Source organism: Nilaparvata lugens, chromosome 6, assembly GCF_014356525.2.
Source record: "Nilaparvata lugens isolate BPH chromosome 6, ASM1435652v1, whole genome shotgun sequence".
Taxonomy (NCBI): domain Eukaryota; kingdom Metazoa; phylum Arthropoda; class Insecta; order Hemiptera; family Delphacidae; genus Nilaparvata; species Nilaparvata lugens.
This window is the reverse complement of record NC_052509.1, coordinates 61,487,801-61,510,644: the sequence shown is the minus strand read 5'-3', so window position 1 is coordinate 61,510,644 and position 22,844 is coordinate 61,487,801. Positions and strand designations below refer to the sequence as shown.

Genomic DNA, 22,844 nt, shown 5'->3' with positions numbered 1-22,844 from the left:
CAGTGTCTTGTCTAATCACGTCCCTTTCATTGACAAAAATCTGAATTCATCAATGAAATATGATGCACTTGCACGCACGATTTATGACTATTCCACTCGTAGTTCTCATTGTATTGTCTTTTGTAATTTATAATAATTATTGCACATTGTTTCACTTTTTGACGGTCAACGGTCAAATTTTGATTCGGAGTTTCGCCATTTTAATACTCTATGAGATATTCCTGGAGTATAAGCATCATCCTATCGGTAAAAACTAATCAAATTCAAAATTAAAATATATTTGAAGAATATTTCAACCACTTCGAAGAATCTACAGATGGAAATTAGTGAGATATTGCAATTATTTAAATGCCAGGAGTTAATTATATTATTAAACGAAAATCCAATTTATTTAGGGGAAAATCTGCCTGAAGCATATAGCCCCACTATAGAGCAATTAACTTTTTTCATGACCACACCATATCTATTATTATTTCAATTACAACCATAATTGTATTTTTATTAAATTCACTAATTTTTAATATATTATGTTACGATCAAAATCGTATTCAGCTTGAACAATTCTATTCCAATTCAAATCATCTCCGTTCAGGCTAGGTTGACTGCTGTATTTATCTCTTTTCTGTATAGGGCTACTTTTATAGAAATAGAAAGAAAAATGTATTTACTCCATATCACTTGAAAATGGCATCAATGTCCGAAACATCTTGTGATTAAATATTTCAAAAAGGGTACCTACTAAGATTTTTATTTTCTTTCCATTTCTATGACTCCTGTATTTCTACATGTTTTCTTCTCATACTATGCTCTTCATTAAAAATTATACGTAATTGATTGGAACAAAATTGTCTTATTTGAATTTAAAAGTCGTTTTCAACCAGAAAGCCTCAAACTTCTCCTAGGAAGCTTGAAACAATTTTTTCAATTTATGAAAAATAATGTCATTATTGAATCACACTTTCTAGATTGAAGTATAAAGGTGCGTACAGATATACGCGCCTCCAACACGCTCCGCACTCGCTCAGCAATCACTCCACGCACGTTTTGCACTCGCTCCGCGATCGCTCCGATCATGAACGTTACGGAGGATGTTAGCTCTTCTCGCGTTCCACTCTTGCTCCCCGGTCGATCATCAATCGATCTGCTCGAGTGACGTTCGATTGCGGAGCAGAGCGAAAGTCTGTACGCACCTTAAGATGGCGTTAGTAGATGCTCCATATATAAAATTAATATTTTCTCATCAGAATAGGGTAAAATATTAATGGCGAAACCCCAAAAACAAAAATTGAACAGTTAAGTTAGCACTAGAATATTCTGACTTGGTCAATGTTCAGCACTACACAGCAACACACGAGTCCAACTCATTTTACCTGAGTCTCAGGATACTGCCGACTGTGTAGAGTCTTAAAACTCTTCAGAATTCGTCTCTAAAGAGCTGAGAAAAGTCTAGAAATCCACTTAGGAGAACGTCATCTGTCAGTGCTGCGCCGCGAACTTCATGCGTTTCTGTTTTTGACGCTGATTGCAGAACCAGACGCGCACCACGTTCTTTTTCAGGTCGAGTTTTTCGGCGATCGCCGCGATTTTCTCGCCCGACGGTCGCGGCTGAACCGCAAAGTACGCTTCCAGCGAGCGTTTTTCCGGCGCCGCTATCGAGGTGCGTTTGCGTTTTTTCTCGCCTGAACATGGAAATAATTATATAATATTTATAATATTATGAAATACATTTCTACTGATTTGTGAAACTTCATATTGTTTGAGTTTTTTTCATCTTCCTCCAACGAAATTTTACTGTTAAAATGAGACTCATTATATAAAACTGTATATATAGTATATTATACTACTGTCATTATTATTATTCATTATATTATTATTATTATATTATCATTATATTATTCACTGTCATATTCAATGATTTGTGGAACTTAATATTGTTTGCGGTTTTATCCGTTTATGCAACAGAAAATTATATATTCATGATTGCGAAATGCATAATAATTATTGTTTATTTGTTAGGGGAACTTGAAATCGCTTGCTTTTTGTCTGCTACGTGAAATTTACATGAATGAAGTCACATCATGCTAAAAAATATGAAGACTGTTATCATAGTGAATTCCACGTTAGTGTCAGTGGAGAGATATAGGAGAACAGTGTATCCGATTCTCTACCTTGCCTCTGCCTTCTGTAGATAATATATGACACCAGTAAGGTAATAATGTAATAATAAAACTGTAATGTAAAAATGTATAATGTAATATCAACTGTTCATTCTGATTTAGAATTATCAATCATATTAGAAGAAATATGAGTACAGGATGAATGAATAATAAAAGATAAGATTATCGGGAAGGGAAGAGAATTGTGAAGATGGAGGGGAAGGTGATGGTGGAAAAGAAGAAGAGGAAGAAGAAGAAGATGAAGAAGAAGAAGAAGAAGAGGGAGAAGAAGAGGAAGAAGAAGAGGAAGAAGAAGAGGAAGAAGAAGATGAAGAAGAAGAAGACCAAAGAAAAAAGAAGAAGAGTAGAAGGAGGAGTAGAAGGAGAAGCAGGAGTGGAAGGACATTTTTGAGGAAAGTCATCATTATAAAAATAAGAGAAGAAGAAAAGAGAAGAAGATGGAGAAGAAGAAGAAGAAAAAAGAAGGAGGAGTAGAAGGAGAAGCAGGAGTGAAGAACATTTTTGAGAAAAGGCATCATTATAAATAGAAGAGAAGAAGATGGAGAAGAAGAAGAATAAGAAGAAAAAAAGAAGGAGGAGTAGAAGGAGTAGCAGGAGTGGAAGAGCATTTTTGAGAAAAGTCATCATTATAAATAGAAGAGAAGAAGGAAAGAGAAGAAGATGGAGAAGAAGAAGAAGAAAAAAAAAGAAGGAGGAGTAGAAGGAGAAGCAGGAGTGAAGAAGGAGATGGAGATAGAGAAGTATAGTGATCGAGAAGAAGGATTGAAGAAGGATAAGGAGGTGGTGATGGAGGAGAAGGTGCTGATGGAGGAGAAGGTGCTGGAGGAGGAGGAGGAGGGGGAGGAGGAAGAGGGGAAGAAGAAGAAGGAGATAGTGAAGAGAATGAGAAGAAGCTCAAGAACTATAACAACGAGAAAACTGATTTCTAAGAGTCCAACCACTACACTGTAAATGAATTTAGAAAACCTGAATACTAATAGAACAATAATTACATACTAGATTTGTTTTCAAATATATTGCAACCTTGTCTAGAAAGACTAATGAGACCTTTCTCCAACATAATAATGGTTGAATTATCAATAATATAGGAAGTTCTCACCAGGACAACTAATATGAAATTCACAAATATTAGAATAAATAATTCACTGGAATCACCAGGATTGCCACTTCTAGCAACTAACTTGAAATTGATAAAAATTAAATAATATACTGGAATGGAAATGATTATGATTTGTTGAACTGACCAGCAGGCAAGACGCTGGGCGCATCCGGGTCGCGTCGCTTGTTCTTGGCCTGTGCCTCAGCCTCCTCGAGCCAGGCCTGCAGAATGGGCTTGAGCGCAATCATGTTGTTGTGCGACAATGTCAGTGACTCGAAGCGACAAATCGTCGACTGCGACAGTGCGCCCACCCCAGGCAGCTTCAGGTTGGCAAGCGCCTGCGCATAGCAAAGATTCTACAATCGTTTATTGGAATACTCTGTCGCAGGTGAAATCGAGCCAAGCAATAATTTACGTAATAATAGAAATTCTGAATTGCAAAATTCCTGTCATTTAATCTATATATTTACAAAAGCAACTTTCTAGAAGTATAGGTGAAGTCTATACTAGAAGCTTCTAGAATACTGTCTATAGTGAGGTCCACGTTATAATGGCAGTGGAGAAAGATGAGAGAAAAACGTTGCCATTTTGCCACTGAGTGTACACAGCTGTTACTCAATTCATCCCATTAAATTTGATTTGATGATAATTATCATTTCCTGATAAAATAATCAATTTAATGTCAAATTAATCAAAAATATTTTTTTTCATAATTTTATTCAAAAATTTGCTTTCATAACTGAGATCAGATTTTTATTTTTATACAAACCTGAAATTGCTGCTGATTTAAAAAGCTGTGATACAACAATCTGAATTTCAAAACAACAGAAATCAAGTTATGTAGTAGGTATTCTATTCCAATGTCTTTTGAAAATAATAGAAAAAAAGAAATACTATTTAAAATATGTAATTTCAATGGAAATAATTCTGAAATAACCTTTCAATATTATTTATACCGGTATAAGTAGGTCTAAGCTATCCGTGTAGGCTAACTGAAGCATGGATGAAGTCTAGGATGGTTCGTTATCAAAATGTCATTTCAGGTATTTCAATCTGTGTTTCTCATACGGTAGTGTCTAAAAATCATTTCATTGTTCCAAAAATACATTTTAAATCAATTACACGACTTGTGAACTAAAGTATATTGATAGAATTAAGAAAAAAATGGCGGCTGAGAATTGTTTGTTTACTTCCGTACAGTCACTGTCAAAAGTGAAAATAAAATATTCTGGCAAACAGATAACATTGCAAAACTAGAGAGAGATAGCGCTATCTGTTTTGTTGTATGATAGAAAAGGACAGCAACAGTATTGTCAATCCTGCACTGTCATTATAACGTGGACCTCACTATAGAAGTCCAGGTGATGATAAGGAGATCAATTATAATACAAACGTTTTCATTAATAATTATTTCATGAATGGAGAGAAGAGATGAAGGTTATTATTTCGAGACCTTATTTTCAAACAAGATGTGGACTAGAACGTTCTAGGACTCCCAAACACGTTCAATAATACATCATACTTCGATAGTGGAACCAAAGCCTAGATCAAAAATATTTGTGTTGAAAAGTGCTGACGAATCAAAACTTCCTTAAACTGATTTGAGCTGGAACTGATCCCTAATTCCTGGATTCGAGCCTTGCAATTTCCACTCAACATAGTACATTATTATTGACAGTGTGAACATTATAGATTGAAAAAATCTTGTCATTACTTTGAGATCAAAAATATCTATATATTAAAAAGTACGGAATGTTCATAAATAATATTGACTATGTTATGAACCTATATTCCAAATGTCTTGTCACTATTTTGACAAGATCCAAAATATCTGTGTTGAAAAGTTCTGAAACATAACCCTTCTTGGATTTTTTTTCAAAATTGGACTTGCACTTCTTGGGTTACTAAAAACGTTCAGCGGTACATCATAATTTTATTGTGAAACCCACACACAAGCCCAGAGCTCATGTGAGAATCATCCTCAGCAAATAAGCAGTTCATAATAATTCAATTGTGAAATCCACGAAACACACGCACAAGCCTAAAGATCATGGAGGCATCATCTCTACCAAACAAATTTAGTATTTCATCATAATTTCAAGATACATTTTTTGAGCCCAAAATAATGTGCGAATTAAGTTATTTTTTTTTAGATACCACCTCTAGACTGTGTATTCCAAATAAAGGTTTACCGCAGTTTTGGGCGAATGCCTGTTGTTTTTATCTGGATTGTATTTGTACATGAATGAATAAATAACTCGTTTATAAAACCAATCAACGACTTCAACGTACCAATCAATGACTTGCAATCAACATACTGATCGACTCCAGACATATAACTTCTCATTTGAAGTAAACTGAATTTCCTACATTAAATTTACAAATAAATTTGCAACTAAATTTTAATTTGAACAACTAATCTCTGATGTGATCTAGTGTGAAGCAACTCGTTTGTCATTGTTCCCTTTCCGACATCACATTAGCCTGCGTGACAAAGACTTCATCAGCCTAATAATCGACTCTGATCATGTAACTTTTTATTTGAAGTAAACGGAATTTTCTACTTGAATTTACCTTCAAGTTACAACTAAATTTACATTTGAACAATCAATTTCTGGTGTAAAGCGACTCGTTTGTCTTGTTACCTTTCCGACATCAGCCTGCGTGACGCCCAGCTTGATGCGTCGCTGCTTGAACCGTTCGGCGAACGCCTCGAGTTCGCGCGGGTCGGTGTCCGAGTCGGGATGCTGGACTATGGTGGGGTGGTGAGGCGCGTGCGGATGGTGGTGACCCGGCGGCCGTGGCCGGTCAGTGGTGACGTGTGGTGATGGTGGTGGTGGTGTGACGTCATCATGGTGTTCATTGCGGGGCCGTAGTGCAGTTGGGGACCGTGGGATGCGCCACCGTCGCCCATTGGTGTCAGGGTGGTCATTGCCGAAGATGAGATCGGGTCAAGCATCTCTAGGCCTTCCATGCCGTGGTGGTGACTCATCTACAACAAACATATTATTTGAAATTACAAATCAAGTAGACTTGATGCAATGAAGTTATGAAGAAATACATGAGTAAAGTTAGTAGTAATAGTTATTATAGTGAGGTCTTCGTTATAATGGCAGTGGAGAAGAGGTCAATCGGTTCATGGATCAACTCGTGAGACCATGACTGTAGCTGGAGAAAACGAGTGGAAGAAAAGCCTAGAAGGAACAATTATTCGGAGTGTGGGTAAGATCAAGGTTCCTAGAAAACCTCTAAGAACTATCAGTATCAGTATTCTTTTCCTACAGTTACGTTGAAAAGTGGCCATTGCTGCACTGATTACAGAACGCAAAGAATCACTTTTCCGCTCTAGTGCGGGAAAAATTTTTCTGCACTCCAGATTTGCAACATGGCAACGCAAAATACTTAGTATGTTATATGGAGCAACAGTGCAGCAAAATCAAAATGAAGTTGGTAACAGTGACTGGGCTGCTATAGTGAGCAGAGGTGCAACCAAGCACAACGCGCTAATTATTATTAATTAGATATTATAACCAAGGACAACGAGGACTTTAGGATTTTAGGATTAAGGTTTTTATCAATAATAAAATTACACAGAAAAACATTTGATGGATTTCAGGCAATTTTACCCATAATTACCCACTTTTCATATTCAATGGTAACTGTAGGAAAAAACTTAATGTGAAATACGTGCGCAAAGTTCCTCTGCTGCACTCAAGAAACCATTCCGCCCATCTCGCCTACGGCTCGGGCGTAAACGTTTCTTTCGGTGCAGCAAACTGTCACTTTGCGCACTAGTTGCACAAATAACTATTTCAGGCTCAGTAGAAGTATTTTAAATGGGTTTTATACTCAGGCGACGGCTGAGTGGGAGTCGTTCCATTACAACTTACAACTCATGATTAGAAAATCTTCGTTTAACGGTACACGAGTACTTGTTAGCTATTGAAAAGGATAAGTATATTTTCTTTCAATTTGAAGCAATAAAAAACAAGTAACATAATAGACTACATAAAGGACGTGCTCTCCTTGAATGATTGTCTCTGAGCAAGGAGGTATCAAATTGTACTAGATGAATAAGAAGGATATAAATAAAGAAATAATTCATTTATTTTTAAATGAGAGTCATTGTTTCGTATGAAGGGTTGTGGAACTGATACTTTTTAAATTTTGATGATTTGGATGATTGGATCTCAAGTAGCTACCGAGAGTCTATAGTCTATACTACGGCCGAAAACATACCGAAGACAGTATGTTAGTTTCACAATACATATTGAGAATTCAATGAATATAGCTCGATGTCAAAACATATTTATCCCGCAATTGAAATAAAATGAAAACGTATTATTCGAATTCCTTCAACATCTTGCGTCATTGGTCTCCCATCAAAGATAGTTTCCAGTTTGCATGTCAATAGCATGTCTATGGTGAGAGGGAGGGTACAAACAAGCGCTCTATGACAGAGGGTTTGGGCCGATTTTCGTTTGTAGGTGCGTGATGGGGGGAGGAGTTGGAGGGGACATGATTCACAGCAGACCGTTGACTCCACAGGCCGCATATTTCATCATTAGAGGCAGTGAGGCACTCGAATCCCCTCATTGACATTGCTGCCAGCTCTAAAGTGGTCATTTGAAGGATGGAAGACTACAATTTAAGGCAGGACAACACTGATGTCAGTGTGATTCACCTATAACTGTCAGCATGGGGAGCATTCATGTTGAGGAAGGCTGAAAGTTTCAAGTAAATATCACTACCTATATATTTTACCATCCTATAGATAGGCTTCGCTCCTAGATCTAGTGGTGGTGTAGAGTCTCCTTCCTTGTTCAGTCTTTGGCGGAGGCTTCATTTGTCTTGGAGTGCCCCAGGGAGTCGTATCAACGCCCAAATGCCCTCTTTTCCATCCCCAAATGTTGGAGAATGGCCCAAAATTACTATTTATCTGCCACGGTGGCAAGGTATGGAGAGCCGTTTCTAGCCGATTACATGGTCATATCTACCTATTAATAATTGACACATAATCTATAAATGGTTAACACGATTTGAAGAGATGTGCCACTCTCTTGAGTTAATGCTGTACCTCAAATTTGTTGTTGATATATTAATTGTGGATCACATCTTGAGAGCTTCAAAGAAGAAGAAACAAGTTTACAAATGGATAACTTTCACGATAAATGAACAGTTATTGAACAGAGTTGAACTTTGCTGAATACCCTACGTTCTCATACCATCAAAATCCAAATTTTATTTCTATATCGCTTAATCACTCTTAGTTCAATTTATACCCAAATTCAAGAGTCAATGTAGTTTATATTTATTTAGAGTATGGCAGATACACAACAAATATATAGCTCATGAGTCTCAAATGCCTAGAAATACACTGTATATTTCCAAATTCTTTGAGATGTTGTGTAGTTTTCGGTCAGGAGAACATAAGTTTGTCTGACCGCCATTATTTGCTAGTCCATTTAGCGTTACCCAATGTGCTCGCACCATGGAGGCGAACTAGCATTACACTCATAATTAAGTTGAAAATCTGATTGCTGGAAAAAATTATAATAACTCTATAATAACTATAACTTATAATAGTCTATATTAAAAGTATTCAATGATATTGATTTGATATGTGTTGGCAGGATGGATTTGAGGAACTATTGATAAAACCTAAAATAATATACAGTTGATCAATCATTCATAATTATGATCAATAATCCATTTTGTAACTTGATGTCATCAAGTAATCTTCAAATCATCCATCAACCTCCCACAAAACTATTACAATACAAATAAATTATTCATTTCCAATAATATACAAATATTTAATCAATAAAATGTACATAATATTCAAAAAAATACACTATATGGAATTTACTACAAATATAAATAAACTACATTTTTCCGGAAGTTAACCTACTCAACTATCAATGGGAAACCCATGTTCTAGAGCAGGTTATTGAAGTTCTAAATAATAGTGATTTTGTCATTTTGGTCTCGAAATTACAAAGTTTCTTGAACGTTTAGACTTATTTAATTGTTGGTAATTAATTCAATCCATTCTAGAAGTATTTTTGAATTTTGAAATGTTTTTTTTTATTCTGGATTATAGATTGGAGTTTGTAATTGAAAAATGTTGAAGTGACACATAACCTAGCTACATTTGGACAGTTTTATAAATTAGAAATGGAACCGTTTTGGGCTTGAGACTGTGGCAATTTTATGTAAGTTGTGTAATTTTTAATGATTGAATAAAAAAAAATTGTTTCTACAGGAACATAATGATGTAAAATTATTCATCAAATCACATAATTTGTTTCTACTCTTACTTTTGCATAATACGGTATGATGTTAACAAACGAAATGAGTGGGTCTGTGCCTACCTGATGAGGTCTGGCGTTCGGGGGTCCAGGATGGGGCGCGCCCATACCAGGGTGGTACATCATGTCGTGTTTGAGCTGTGGCAGGGTGGGTGTGGGTCCTCCCCCACTCCCGGCTGGTGCTTACCCATGTCCACGGCGGCCAGAGCCTCGGCTCTACTCAGCAGCCGTCATTTAGGCCTGTGAATAGGTCACCCTGGAACAGAAAACACACAAATTAATTAAAATTTCTAGAATAAATATAAATTGTGGAAGTTTAAAATGAATAGAATATGAAAAAATGACCTCCATAAAATTTCGTTGACGTGACGAAGCTTTAACAGAATTGATTCAGGTTCCAAGAAGCTTAGAAAGAAAAACAAAAATCTTAGCACCCTTTTTTGAAATATTTAATCACATGTTTCGGACATTGATGCCATTTTCAAGTGATATCAATGTCTTGAAACATGTTGTGATTAAATATTTCAAAAAGGGTACTAATTTTTTCATTTTTTTATCTATTTCTATAAAAGTAGCCCTATACAGAAAAGAGATATACAAGAAGCTTGTCTCGATAACTATTAGGAAATTCTTCCAAATGTTGAAAAAGGGGAAACCATTTTCATTTTTTGATAATTCATGAGGCTAACTATTGGAATTGGCTTTCACAACTCATTCAAAGAATATAACATCAAAGTAGGGGCTAAAATAAAAGCAGAGTGAAACAGTAAAGAGTTAAGTAAGAGGTAATGTAAAAATCAAAGTAAAAAGTAGAGTAATAAGTGGAGTGAAAAGTAAAGGAGAATCATGAAGTAAAGGATCACAAAGAACAAAAGATCTCGTCGTAAAAGTGAGTAACTTTCAACTTCAAGCTCTCAAAAAAGTCTCCTGGTCAGTGTTAGTCTATTAATTAGTATGTTAATCTATACTAATCGTGATTTGTGATGAAATCAAAAAATGATGAATTAGATTTTCATTAGTCGATGAATCCAAACAGAAGGAAATAGTGTACAATGTTTCATGTTCAATGTTCCAGTATTCCATTCATTGAATTAGAGCATGCTAGGTTCATGATTCAAATTGATAAGAGGCTGGAAAAGTAATAAGTTGTTTTGAAAATTATATAATGTGGATACAATGGAACTATGCAAGTGGATATTGAGTCTCACAACAGGATTTTCAGTATTTTTGGCATTCGTGGTAAAATCTTCAGAAAATAATTGTGAATGTTTTAATTCATTTCGGCTATTAATATAAATAAGGAGGAACAGAAGTCTTGTTTATTTGTATCTGATAGGAGTTATTGTAGTAGTTTTCAGTTTGTAGTTTGAGGTTAGGGCAGTCCTTGTCCACTATTATTGTGCTATTGGACAGATGAATTCATGCAAGTTACATCGTGAGAACCTACAGCAGTCAGCAGTTTCAATACAACTTCTTAGAACTCTCCTGAAACTGTTGGAGCCAGCTTTCTCACGCATCGAGCGTCAGTCCTGCTTACAACATCGAAGCGAGAGGTACTCAAAATTCACTTGTCAAAATTATTTAATTCCAAATTTTGTGTATGTAAATAAAGATTTCTTTTTTAAAAATAAATCTTAATGAACGCATTATTTAGCTTGCATAAATAAACGAGCAGTTGTACTTCTGTAGTCCATTAAACGTTTCTGCCGGCCTTTATAGTATTTAATATGCCATTTAGTCACATCTGTATAAGAAATTATGAGGAAATACTTCATCTACTCATCTATTCTACACGATCAAGCAGAAAAAAGATCAAAAGAGAGAAAGGGCGTCAGCCCAAAATTTTTTCTGTTCAACAATTGAACAGTTAATTAGAAAACCCACCCCAAAGCCTCTCCATAACATTGAAAGAAAGTGAAACGTCTTCGATGAACAGACAAAAAACCGGCCAGTCTTGGAAATGTGAGCCACATTTCAACTTCCGTGTCCAGTCTGATTAGCTAGCGTTGTTTGTTGTTATTTCCAGTGAATATTTCATTAAGTTTTTCTTCTCTCGGTTTGTGTTACGAGCCACTGTGTGTGCTGTACGTTGAATGTCGTGGCTTGGCAAGTTTGCGGAATGCTTGGTCAGTATTATACCCCTTATAAACCCTCCTCTGAACCCCCCTGTACCCCCAATTTCCATCTAGGAACCCCCTTGACCCCTCAGCAGTGTTTACCGCACTATATCGTGTGTCCAAACTGCTCTCGTCTGATACATAATTAATATTGTATTGCTTCTACCGAAAAACAAGATTCCAACTTTGCTTACTTTAAGCCCCACCTACCGTGACATCCAGAAATTGAGTAGAAAATTTCCGCCAATCAACTTACAGCTTACAAATTAGAGCCTATAATCATGAAATTCATAGATAATTCACTGTGGTGTGTGATAATAATATAATTCATTTAGTATAATAATATAATTTATATAATTCACTGGTGTCTAATCCACTGCGAATAATGCACATTATATTTCTGGAAATGATGCACTCATTTTCTGTATATGTTTCGAGACATCACAGAGAATTTGTGTTTCAAAACAGAATTTTGACAAAAATTGTGCTTTTTCATTTTTTACCTGGTTCAGTCTCTCCTGAACAATTTGAGAGTTGAGTTTGCATCCTTATTGTACTTTCTACTTGAATTAAATATTATTCAAATGTCATTGAATGTCTAAATATCATACGAGTAGACTTTATCATTATCATCATCAAACTCATTCTTATTATTTCCAGATTCTATCGCGTCCATAGGGTAAACGTGAAGCCATCTTCCAAAAGCGCCTTAATTATTGGATGATATATACAATATTATAGAAAAGTTAGTTTACAAAACCATTTTTGAAGTATTCATCCATGAAGTTACATGACGGTAGAAGAAATGACGCAATTATTGGATACATCTAATACTATAGATAACAAATGAGTGAGTTCACCCATTTTTGAAGAATCCATCCATATAGCTACATAATAGTAGATGAATAAATCTACACACTATTCCATCTGGAGTAATAAATCAGTTCATCGCTCGAATTTGAAGGAAATAGTGAAGAAAAATTCAGGTTGTGTCGAGTTTCAGAGGAGCGTTACCCCGAGATTACATTCGAATAACGAGTTACAACAGAATTAACAGGCGGAAATATTCTAATCTGTATAAAACATTTAAACTTTTTTGGTCGAAATAAATAAATCAGTTATTTCGATAAAAGTTGAGATTAACAAGTAGAGAAAATTGAAAGAAAAAGACGTTGATGTTGTCAATTAGTGGTGAAATTAATTTACATTAATTCAAAATAATTAATTAATTTAATTAATAATAAATAATTAATTTACATAAGTTCAAAAATTAATTTACATTACAGAGCCAGGTTTCATGATAACACCTACCACATCCTCAGCTGAACTAATTTTGTTCTTGTTGTGTAGTTGAGAAGTTGATATTGTGGTAATTATTCATATTGAATGAAAAAGACTAAGAAATTGTCAATAATTGTAATAACCAAAACCGGTCTTTCTATTTATCAATAAATCAGTGTTTTTTTGACAATTTCTTAGTCTTTTTCATTCAATAATTTTGTTCTAATGTACCATGAAAGTTGGTTCTGTAACATAAATTCATTTTGAACAAAAAAATATAGTGAGAGGTATTGGCAACATCAATGTCCTTTTCTCTAAATTATGTAGGAATACCACAACATCTCTCACAATACAACCAAATTATTAAATGTAGAGAAAAGGTAAAATCGCGTAAGTTCCAAACGCGTTCATAAATCGCGTAAGCCATCCGAATTGAAAGAGAAATCGATTATTTATGTCTGTGACTGAGTATCACTGTTATCTTTTATTCATTGTTCAAACACCGCTGATTTATGTAGTTACATTACAATACTATATTATCAATATTCTAATGTTCCATTCAATCTTCATCGTGATTAATAAGTTTTCATAATATGTGAAATTTGTTGCATATTTAGCTGTTGTACTAATTTATTGTAGATTCGTGTATAGACCAGAATGTATTGTGACTTACTTGAATAAATAAATTGAATTGAATTTGAAAGTATTTCAGTATCAATTCAATCTCAAAACCAGATGAAATAAGTGTGGGACAGTCAATAGTTTAGAGAGCGGTGAAGTCTGATGAGCGTCTATAGCCCCGCTTTAAAGCTGAGTGGTGGCTCATGCAGTATCAATGAAGGTTAGACTTGTTTATCACTGAATAATTCACAAAAACGAGTCACTTACCCTATATAGAGGGCAAGCCCATTAATAACATAATAAATAACTGATAAGGAATCTGAGATCGCCGTCAAAACACTCAACACCTCGTTGCATGTCGGGCTTCGTGATTTGCAACATTTTCTGTTGAATTTCTTGATTCGCAACATTCTGTCTTGCAACAAAATCTAATACATGTTAAGTGTGATGAGCTTCCATTTCAAATTCCCGAACGTAATTCTTAACTCTGCATCATAATTACCTGAATCAAATTTGAATCTTTTAACCGTTAGTTTCACGTCAAACTCCCCTGTCTATAAGACTTCTAAACTTCTCTAAGAAAAGTTCTTTCAAGCGAGAATAACTATCGCTTCGCATTAGGTGATGGAATCAGGGTGATCAAATGAATTTAGTGAGCATTACTTCAACCAAATTTAGAGCTTGTAGATGAGTGAACTCTTACTGTAGTGAATTTTTTACGATTCTATTCAGAGGCTCGAGAATTGATAAACCAATTTTTCAATTCAACAGAAGTGCTCGAATAAAGTATATAATATCAGTGCGAAAAGGGGGGATTTTGTGGAAAGTCACAAGAAGCTCTCACTGGTTTATCAATCTCATCCTTTGAGCTGGATTGGAAATTTTGTTTTCCACATTTCAAACTATGATAGTGATTGAGAACTGATGAATCGCTCGTTACAAATATTGAAAACTCAGCAATTATAATTCTGGATGTTTGTAGATTTCACCTTAAAATAGACTCCGTTAGTATTTTCAAGAGATTTTGTTGCTGACACTTTACATTTGTGGATACTATTCAATTGTTGTCTACAAAAATTATCTACAACTCAATATTATTTATAGAACATAATATAATAGGGTATCTAGGGTATATTGACGTCGTGAATAATTATAAAGTTCATAACATCTTGAAGTCAAAACACGAGTAACTCGCGAAACGATTAGGACCCGATAGCGTCAGACTCAAAAATTTGTAGATACTTGTTCCTCTGAGTAAATAGATTCTCATCAGTATATGATATACTATGGTATACATCTTCATTCCAAATGAAATTTACGAACAATAATGTATTCTAATCTTGATGAATTGAAACAAATCAATTTTTATATTGATATTAAATTATGCATACTTTTTCCAATTTCATCAGAGTTTGTCCAGCTACCATTTCCATGCGGACAGCAAGATTTTATTCTCCACTTTTTTAAAATCTAACAGCTACTTTATCCAGCCACTCCCTGTTGTATACTACACTTTTATATCCAAGACTAATTTCCACTAACCCCTTACGTTTTTCAAAATCACACAATTTTTCACCAACATCCTTAGCTATAATCCAATCTTACACTTTATCCACTAGAATCTCACAGATATTACATCAGCTTCCACCAGTCGTGTACCCCTAATGTATATTTTATGACTGAAGATTTACAGATCTAACGTTCCTTAGAATCTCTTCACCATCCAGATCGAATAATACACTTGTTTCTGAAGCTCCCCACTATTTTTCTGAACCTCACAACGCTCTCCGCGAGAATTGACAACGAATATTTTTTGAATCTTACACCTTGACCGTTAACCGCTCTTACCGCGAGGGGCTCTTCCGGGAAACTGATCGGGCTATCGAGAAGGATTGCGTCGATAATCCGACGCGACAATACCGGTTGTTACGACAACTCGGGGTAGTTAGGAGACTTGAACGACGACAATTGAGCAGTAGTTAGGGCGGAGAAAAAAGAAAAGAGGCCCGAAATTATTATCTTCTATCTGCCGGCCACGAGTTAGTAGAACTAGAAGAAGAAAAAGAAAAACAAGCGACTCTCTTCTCCGTGACAAAAATAGTCCTGGAAGGGGTGGGGGGTTGGAGATGGGTTTCGGTAGTATCAGTCACGCAAGAAAATCGTTAACAACAAAATCGAGACAACAAAACTCGGACGCTACCCGACTATAGTCCACCGCAGCCTACGAGACTCATGTTAATAATTCATCCCCCGATTTTCTGTAGAGACGGACACAAAGCTTGAGACTCCTCCACGGGGATGTGGTCTTTCCTCCCACCCTCCACCCACCTACCCTCCTCAGAATTATTGGCTCCCCCACCCACAACAGCTTTTCGTGAACCTTATTACTACTTGTCTTTCCGCTCCTTCTATAGCTGACCGCCAGCCTATTAAAACTAGACCATTGTCGTCTTGTTGGAAGTGGAGCCTACAATTTATGTCGCAAATAGCTGCCGATGAACAAGCCAGACATGTTTAACTTTGACAAGAACTTTGAAGAAATGTGGAGTAATTGCTGAAGTGCACCAGAGCTGTTGCAAAGTTTTTGGCGTCGAAATAAAGTGCTGGAAAATTGGGTGCGCTATACAGTGATACTGTAAGCTTAAAGCTGCTTAAAGCTGTCAGCGTTGGTTGAATGGGGTTAGAGTTTGTGTTGTTTATGAGGAATGCTGTCAGTTTGTAGTGAATCTCACCATAGAAATTATTGTCCAAAAATGGATTATGAAGGTTTGGGAGAAGCGTACCGTATTTTTGTGGAGTCCTGAAAGTTGAAACGTTTTTAATCGGCTACTTATCAGAGAGATCCGTGAATCAAATTCAATTCATTCATTCATTTATTATTTATTTATAAGGTTAGCAAAAAATACAAGAATCGGAAAAGAAAAAACAGGCTATTGTCTAAAACTTCTTCAATTCCTAATTTAGTTTAAATTGTCCAAATATTATAGGTTAGTCCATTCAAATTTCTACACCAAATCACAATCTTAAATATAAATTAGAATAAAACAAAAATTTTAAATTTGGATGGATTAATAAGAAAAGTTTCTTAAAAACATGAAACAAACAAGATTATTATTGCGTGAAATAAATACACAATTGAATATACTTCACAGTTAGTACAACTTCAAATGAATCAACATGTACACTCATAGTTTGTAATCTATCGCACATGATCAAAATAAGTATTGTACAATAAAAACATAATAATCATTATGATACTAAAGTGAAAAGAAAAGAAAAATTAACATGTATCTCATCCACGAAGGTTTGAGCCAATGTGGGTGGAGAGGAGTCTGTTCTTATTTAGAATAAAAATGTTTGTGGTTTGAGAAGGATAAAGTAATCAACTTGATCTTTGAAAAAGATTGTTAGCTATAGCGATTAATTATGGTTATTATCATAATATTCTTCAATGAATAAAATTATATCAATATTATAATTCATCAACTCTATCATCAAACCCATTGTTTTAATTGAGTTTAAACATAGTTGTATCAAATATCGATCTATAGATATGTTATTTATGGATTTTTCTTGCTCAATATTATTGAAGTACACATTGAGGATATGCTTCATTTTCCTTCATTTGTGTCATAAGATCAATGAATGTCAGGGGAAATCAGACAGAAGTACGTTTCCCAAATTGAAAATAGTTCATCGAAATTCAACATTTTTCACCAATATAGAGGACATATATCTTTGTTTCATAATCCTCTTTAACCCTACGTTAACTTAGCATACAGCAGATATTTAAATTTATAATAGGAATTATGCACACCAAAATTTCTGTGAATATCATACATCTGTCAGTTATAAACTTCATGATTGAAATAGAGTGTCATCCTATTTCATTCTCAAATTATCACAGAATCAAGTATTTTTTTTCAAACGCCTTCTCATTATATTCTTAGTTTTTATTTTCATCAAGTAGTTTCCTGTGCATTGTTATAACACCATTTTATCATCTGAAATCGACATTTTTAAATGTCTTCTCAAGCATTCAACCATCAACACTCAGATATAACAAATCTTCCAAGCCTTTACAAGATTCATCTTCAAATTGAATTCTCTCAAAGTATTTCCAATTTATCATTCCTCAATTATATTATTCATTCTTCATTTCTCATATTTTATCATTCAGATAAAACAGATTTTCCAAATTTAAACAAGATTTATCTCCACATATTAAATTCTCTCAAAGTATTTCCAATTAAATGTTTGTTTTATTCAGATCGAACAGATTTCCCAAATCTAAACAAGATTTATCTTCACATCAATTCTTCTCAAAGTATTTTCAATTAATCATTTCTCAATTATTTCTCTGTTTTATTTTCCATTTCCCATATTTTAAACAATACATTGTTGAAATCGTCTATCTGTGTACCCTCATACAGATCACAGCCTCTATGATAATCTCCTCAACCGTCCTCATTAACAACCGATGTCCTATCATTGTTGCCAATCTTACTATAATGGTCCATTCTCCCATCTCGCCAGCCTGATGGCAGGCCAAGTACCATCAGGCCTTCGAGACTCCTTTCACGTCATCCCGTTCGAGAGCACTCCAATATCTAGTGCACTATTCCACAGATCGGTTCATTGTGTCGAAAGTAAACAAGTAAACACTGTATCGAAGACAGAAAAGGGTTGACCCACTAGAGAAGGGTTGGGCTGCTTATTTTTGAAGTGTCAACGCCGAAACAATAAATCGTTGTGCTGAGTTTTGGATGGAAGGGTTCAGTTGCAATTTGAAGGACACTCCACTGATATTCACCTTCCACTGTCAGCATTTCTTGGATGGTTTCAATTGATGTTATTCCTAAGTAACACTGACACTATTAAGTGGGTCTTACAGTAGTCTTATCGAAGATCTCTCGGAGAACTGCATTTTGAACCATTGCATTAATAATAGCAATTCTGTTGACACCTTTGGTGTTGCACTTCACACTGCAGTTTTGGATCATGTTATCTCTACCATTATTCCACAATCTCCAACACTTAGCAACACGTCTGACAACTTATAAACTTTTCATGACTCTGTGGACAATCCTGGTACTTGGGTCCAACCCTGTCACCAACAACACCTTTACCATTGAAAATCATGGTTTGGGATTAACGAGATAGTTATCTGATATGAAACAATGTAGGACTTGGTGACACATTTGAAACTTATCAACTTTTCATAGTCTCCAACCTACGGACAATCTAGATGCTCCAACACCTTTACCATGGTATGTTTCAATAGAGAATGAGATAGGTATCTAGTATGTAACACTCTCTCATGAGACTTGTCACACTTTGAAACCTTATAAACTTTTTATGTTGCTATTGAGAGTTGTGGATAGTATTCTGTGTTCCGACACTTTAGATGTATCAGTAGTGGCTGTTGAAGTTTCCATTCATAAATGGATGGACTTCTCATTCATGAATGAATCTGACACCTTACGTGACACAAAATGTGTTAGATGAACACATTTACTATGAGAATAATAAATAAGAGTTTCCTCCCATGTGAGAATAATGTTATCTCACATAGATTATTGTTTTTAAACAGCACCGCTCATAAGAATAGAGTCTGGATTGATTCTCCCCTCATGATACAGATATGTTTCACATTTTAGAGTAGCATTTGTTCAGCTTACATCTTCCACATGCAGACCCAACTTCATGATGGAGCTGATAAGTCATCTAGGTTCACTAGAAACTTAGTGAGATAGGTCAGTGTTGTGCTTTGAAAGAAGCACTTCCATTTAAAATTCTAGCAGCTGTCCTTGGGAGGCATTGACACAAGAAGTGTGTGAAGTTTTCCAGGCCTAATTTTTCTCATTCATTATTTGTAAGCTCAACTATAATGGCCAGATGGTTTCTAGAGATCTGAAATACGCTCTCAAAGTACAGTACCTATATTCATTGAGGCTACCGTTACTAGAGTAAACAGTACATAACTAGAGTTAAAAGTGTGATAACTGGAATCTCTTGTTAGTGGTTAGAGCATTACTACGATGAAAGATTTTTCAAATTACTATAGAAATCTTATTATATTAAAGCTTCAGAAGACGAAAAATTCACAGCCAATACGGCTTCTTAGTCTCTTTTGTTTAATATGAATAACTACCACAATATCAACTTCTCAACTACACAAGAAGAGACTATGGAAATTATTGCTTTCGCGGATCATAATGTTAACAATTTGTCTTTTTTCCTATAGGACTACTTTTGAATTTAAATAAAAATATAAATCCAAGTACCCTTTTTAAAATTGTTTATTTTGAAGTCATATCATTTTTAAAATTTGTTACAATGAATCCTCCATGTTCATATTGTTCCTTTTTTGGAAGAAGCATGAATTATTTCAATTCAACTAGATAGATACTTTATTTCTACTATTTTCAATAGCTTTTCTTGAATCAACACACTCACAATATTTCATCTGTACCCAACTAGATCTAATTCATTGTTGTTGATAATATTGACATTGATTTGTTTTAAATCGTTGAAGGTAACTCTCATAATTCCGTCTCTTGTCCTTCAATTCCTCTTTATCATTATTTCCGATGTAACACACTTTATCAACTTCAAAACTCATATCTTGTCGAAATTTTGTGAATTTTCAATCAAAGATTTCAGATAAAAGTAAATTCGTATGGCTTTTGTTGGTGGGGAGTCCCTTGCGGGAAGATCCCACCGCCTGAATATATAATTTTGAGCCGTCAATGGGCCTTACGACTGTCATACTTCAGCCGGGACCGACAGTTTAATGTGCCCATCCGATAACACGGGAGTGATCTGGTTAAAAAACTTTTTGGTAATGAGAGGGTTTGAACCCGGGATCTCTATGCTGCTAGGCAAGCACTCTATCCACTAGACCACGGATCACTCCACACATTTCAGATGTTCTCTAGATTCTACAAAACTAAAATTAACTTGCTCTTTGCCGGTAGTGCCATTAATTTGAATTTGAAAAAAATACCTCATATAACCTTATCTAAATTTGTGAGAGGAATAGGACAAGGTTACCTTATTTTTTCTCTCTCCATCATTTTGATGATATACTTATTGTATGAATTAATTATAAAAAATATTATAACTTTTTATGACAAGCAGTATAGGCTTGAAGAACTAATGAACATGAATATCTATTGAGAACTCTACCATCGAATACCTTTCATTGATTCCTAAGGTGCGTACAGATATACGCGCCGCGAACATGAGCAATTCACTTTTAATCAGGTGATTATATCTATATTCTTACAGAAACGGTAAGATATAGATATAAAAAGCTTGGCATCAGCTGATTAAAAGTGAATTGCTCATGTTCGCGGCGCGTAAATCTGTACGCACCTCTATAAGTCAATCGCGCTCAATTAGAAGCGTTCTCCCCGACAAAGCTCAGAGTCGACTAAGCTCTTTGCAAAGAATAATGGCCGAACAGATTCAATTTTGGTCGAGCACGATTTGCCAAGTAATTGTTGAAATTGCGCAATTTCAACAATAACTTGGCAAATCGCACTTAATCAATAATTATAATTAACCAGATCCGAACCGCCGATAGCTGGCCAATCGCCGCGAAGCACAATCGAGGGGTCCCTAAACCGAACAAAAGACCCCAAATTCACCGCCAGTTGATTACTCCCACTCAGGAGCTGAGTGCTAAATTTTCTACAAAATACGGGGAAGCTTCCACCATTTGCAAAACAGTTTTGAATATTCAAGTCCTTAATTACTCACCCATATCGTATCATTCAGAATTATCTAGAAGATACAAACACTTTACACAAACAACTAAAGTTGGGTTCACACCAGAGTTATTGACAAAATGTTAATAACTCAATCCTTATAAATTCTATTAGATTGAACGGAACTTGACATACACATAAATGTTCATCATGTGTATGATAAGTTATGTTTAATAGCATCTTAATACGTGTAAAGCCAGTTAGGAAGTTATATAAAATGATGAAAAACAGATGATATCATACACAATTATACCATAGTTTAAATAAAAATGTAGATGAGAATGTGATGATAGAATACATAAATAAGAATGTATTCCATTCGGAATTACAACAAGAAGCATGGACAATTTTAAAAAATCTGGTGTGGCGCACTCACACAACTTTCATTGCCGTTATGAAAATTACTCACCTGACGCAAGTGTACCCGCGCATCTCAAGTCTACTATTCAAAGATTTGAGCCAGCTGGTGACAGGGCAATAACGCTGGAGACACACATGAGGTCTGCTATCTCTTCATAGTGAATGAATTAATAGAATCAACAATAATTTGCAATTGAATAATCACATTTTCTCGAATTTAAAGCTTATTTTCAATTTTAGGTGAAACTGTTATTGACATTCTCGAATGAACCTTTGTTTCACTACACTGCACTTTCGTTGGTTTGTACGTTGCTTTATCGTCGGGGTTACAGTACCTTGTTTTTGGCGGTGAGCTTTACCGGTTGAATTTGGCTTGACGGCGACGTCCTCTTACGTCCCTAGACCTGTCGTCTGACGGGTGTCTTGAAGCGGTTTTACATAAAGTTGCGGAACCAAAGGGGTGGTAGTCCAGAAGTGGTTGGGGACACACATGAACCGCTTCGGTTATTTGAAGAAACAATTATTCGTACATGATGAAGAAACACAATTAAACCTTTCAGGACATGGCACTACTAGTAAATTTAAACATTAATAAAAATAAAAACTAAACTACTGATATAAACTTATAAACCTGCCCAAAAAGGGCGAAACATAGTGACTACATCTTTACTCTCGTAGTGCTCCTAGCAAAGTGTCCTCCGGAACGTAATCTGGTCTCTCGACTGGGGAATCCCCACTACTGTATTAGAAACAGGTCTCCTATTGGGCGAATGGAATCAATTTGACCAATCGTCGCGTGGCTTCTACAGCCTTGGACCAATATAGTAACTGCAAAATCGGTAGTTGTTATAATTCAATGCTTGCTGTTTTCCAAATTATCGCATTTTATGTCGCGACAAGAAGGCTAAGTTTTAGAGATAATTCCATAATCTACATTCCTCGACGACTCGGAGCCACAATTTTAAATATCTATCATGGGAAACTCCGAAGTCATGGCCGTCATAATAGAGAGAGAAATAATTTATTTCGCTAATCACTTACAATAATGGCTCTAGTCTATTGCGTATTAAATTACTATTATAACTTGGGAAAAGGCCTGAATT

The 22,844-nt window shown here is 35.3% G+C and overlaps 1 protein-coding gene across 1 annotated transcript; it reads right to left on the bottom strand.

Annotated features, from left to right (window-relative positions):
- Positions 1-421: 421 nt before the first annotated feature.
- Positions 422-9,752, bottom strand: LOC120352073 (inhibitory POU protein-like). Its single transcript, XM_039431603.1, is given in 5 exon segments — positions 422-1,679; positions 3,422-3,614; positions 5,922-6,073; positions 6,076-6,268; positions 9,651-9,752. Coding segments are annotated over 5 exon segments (804 nt in total). The 5' UTR covers positions 9,714-9,752; the 3' UTR covers positions 422-1,476.
- Between the last annotated feature and the right edge of the window lie 13,092 nt (positions 9,753-22,844).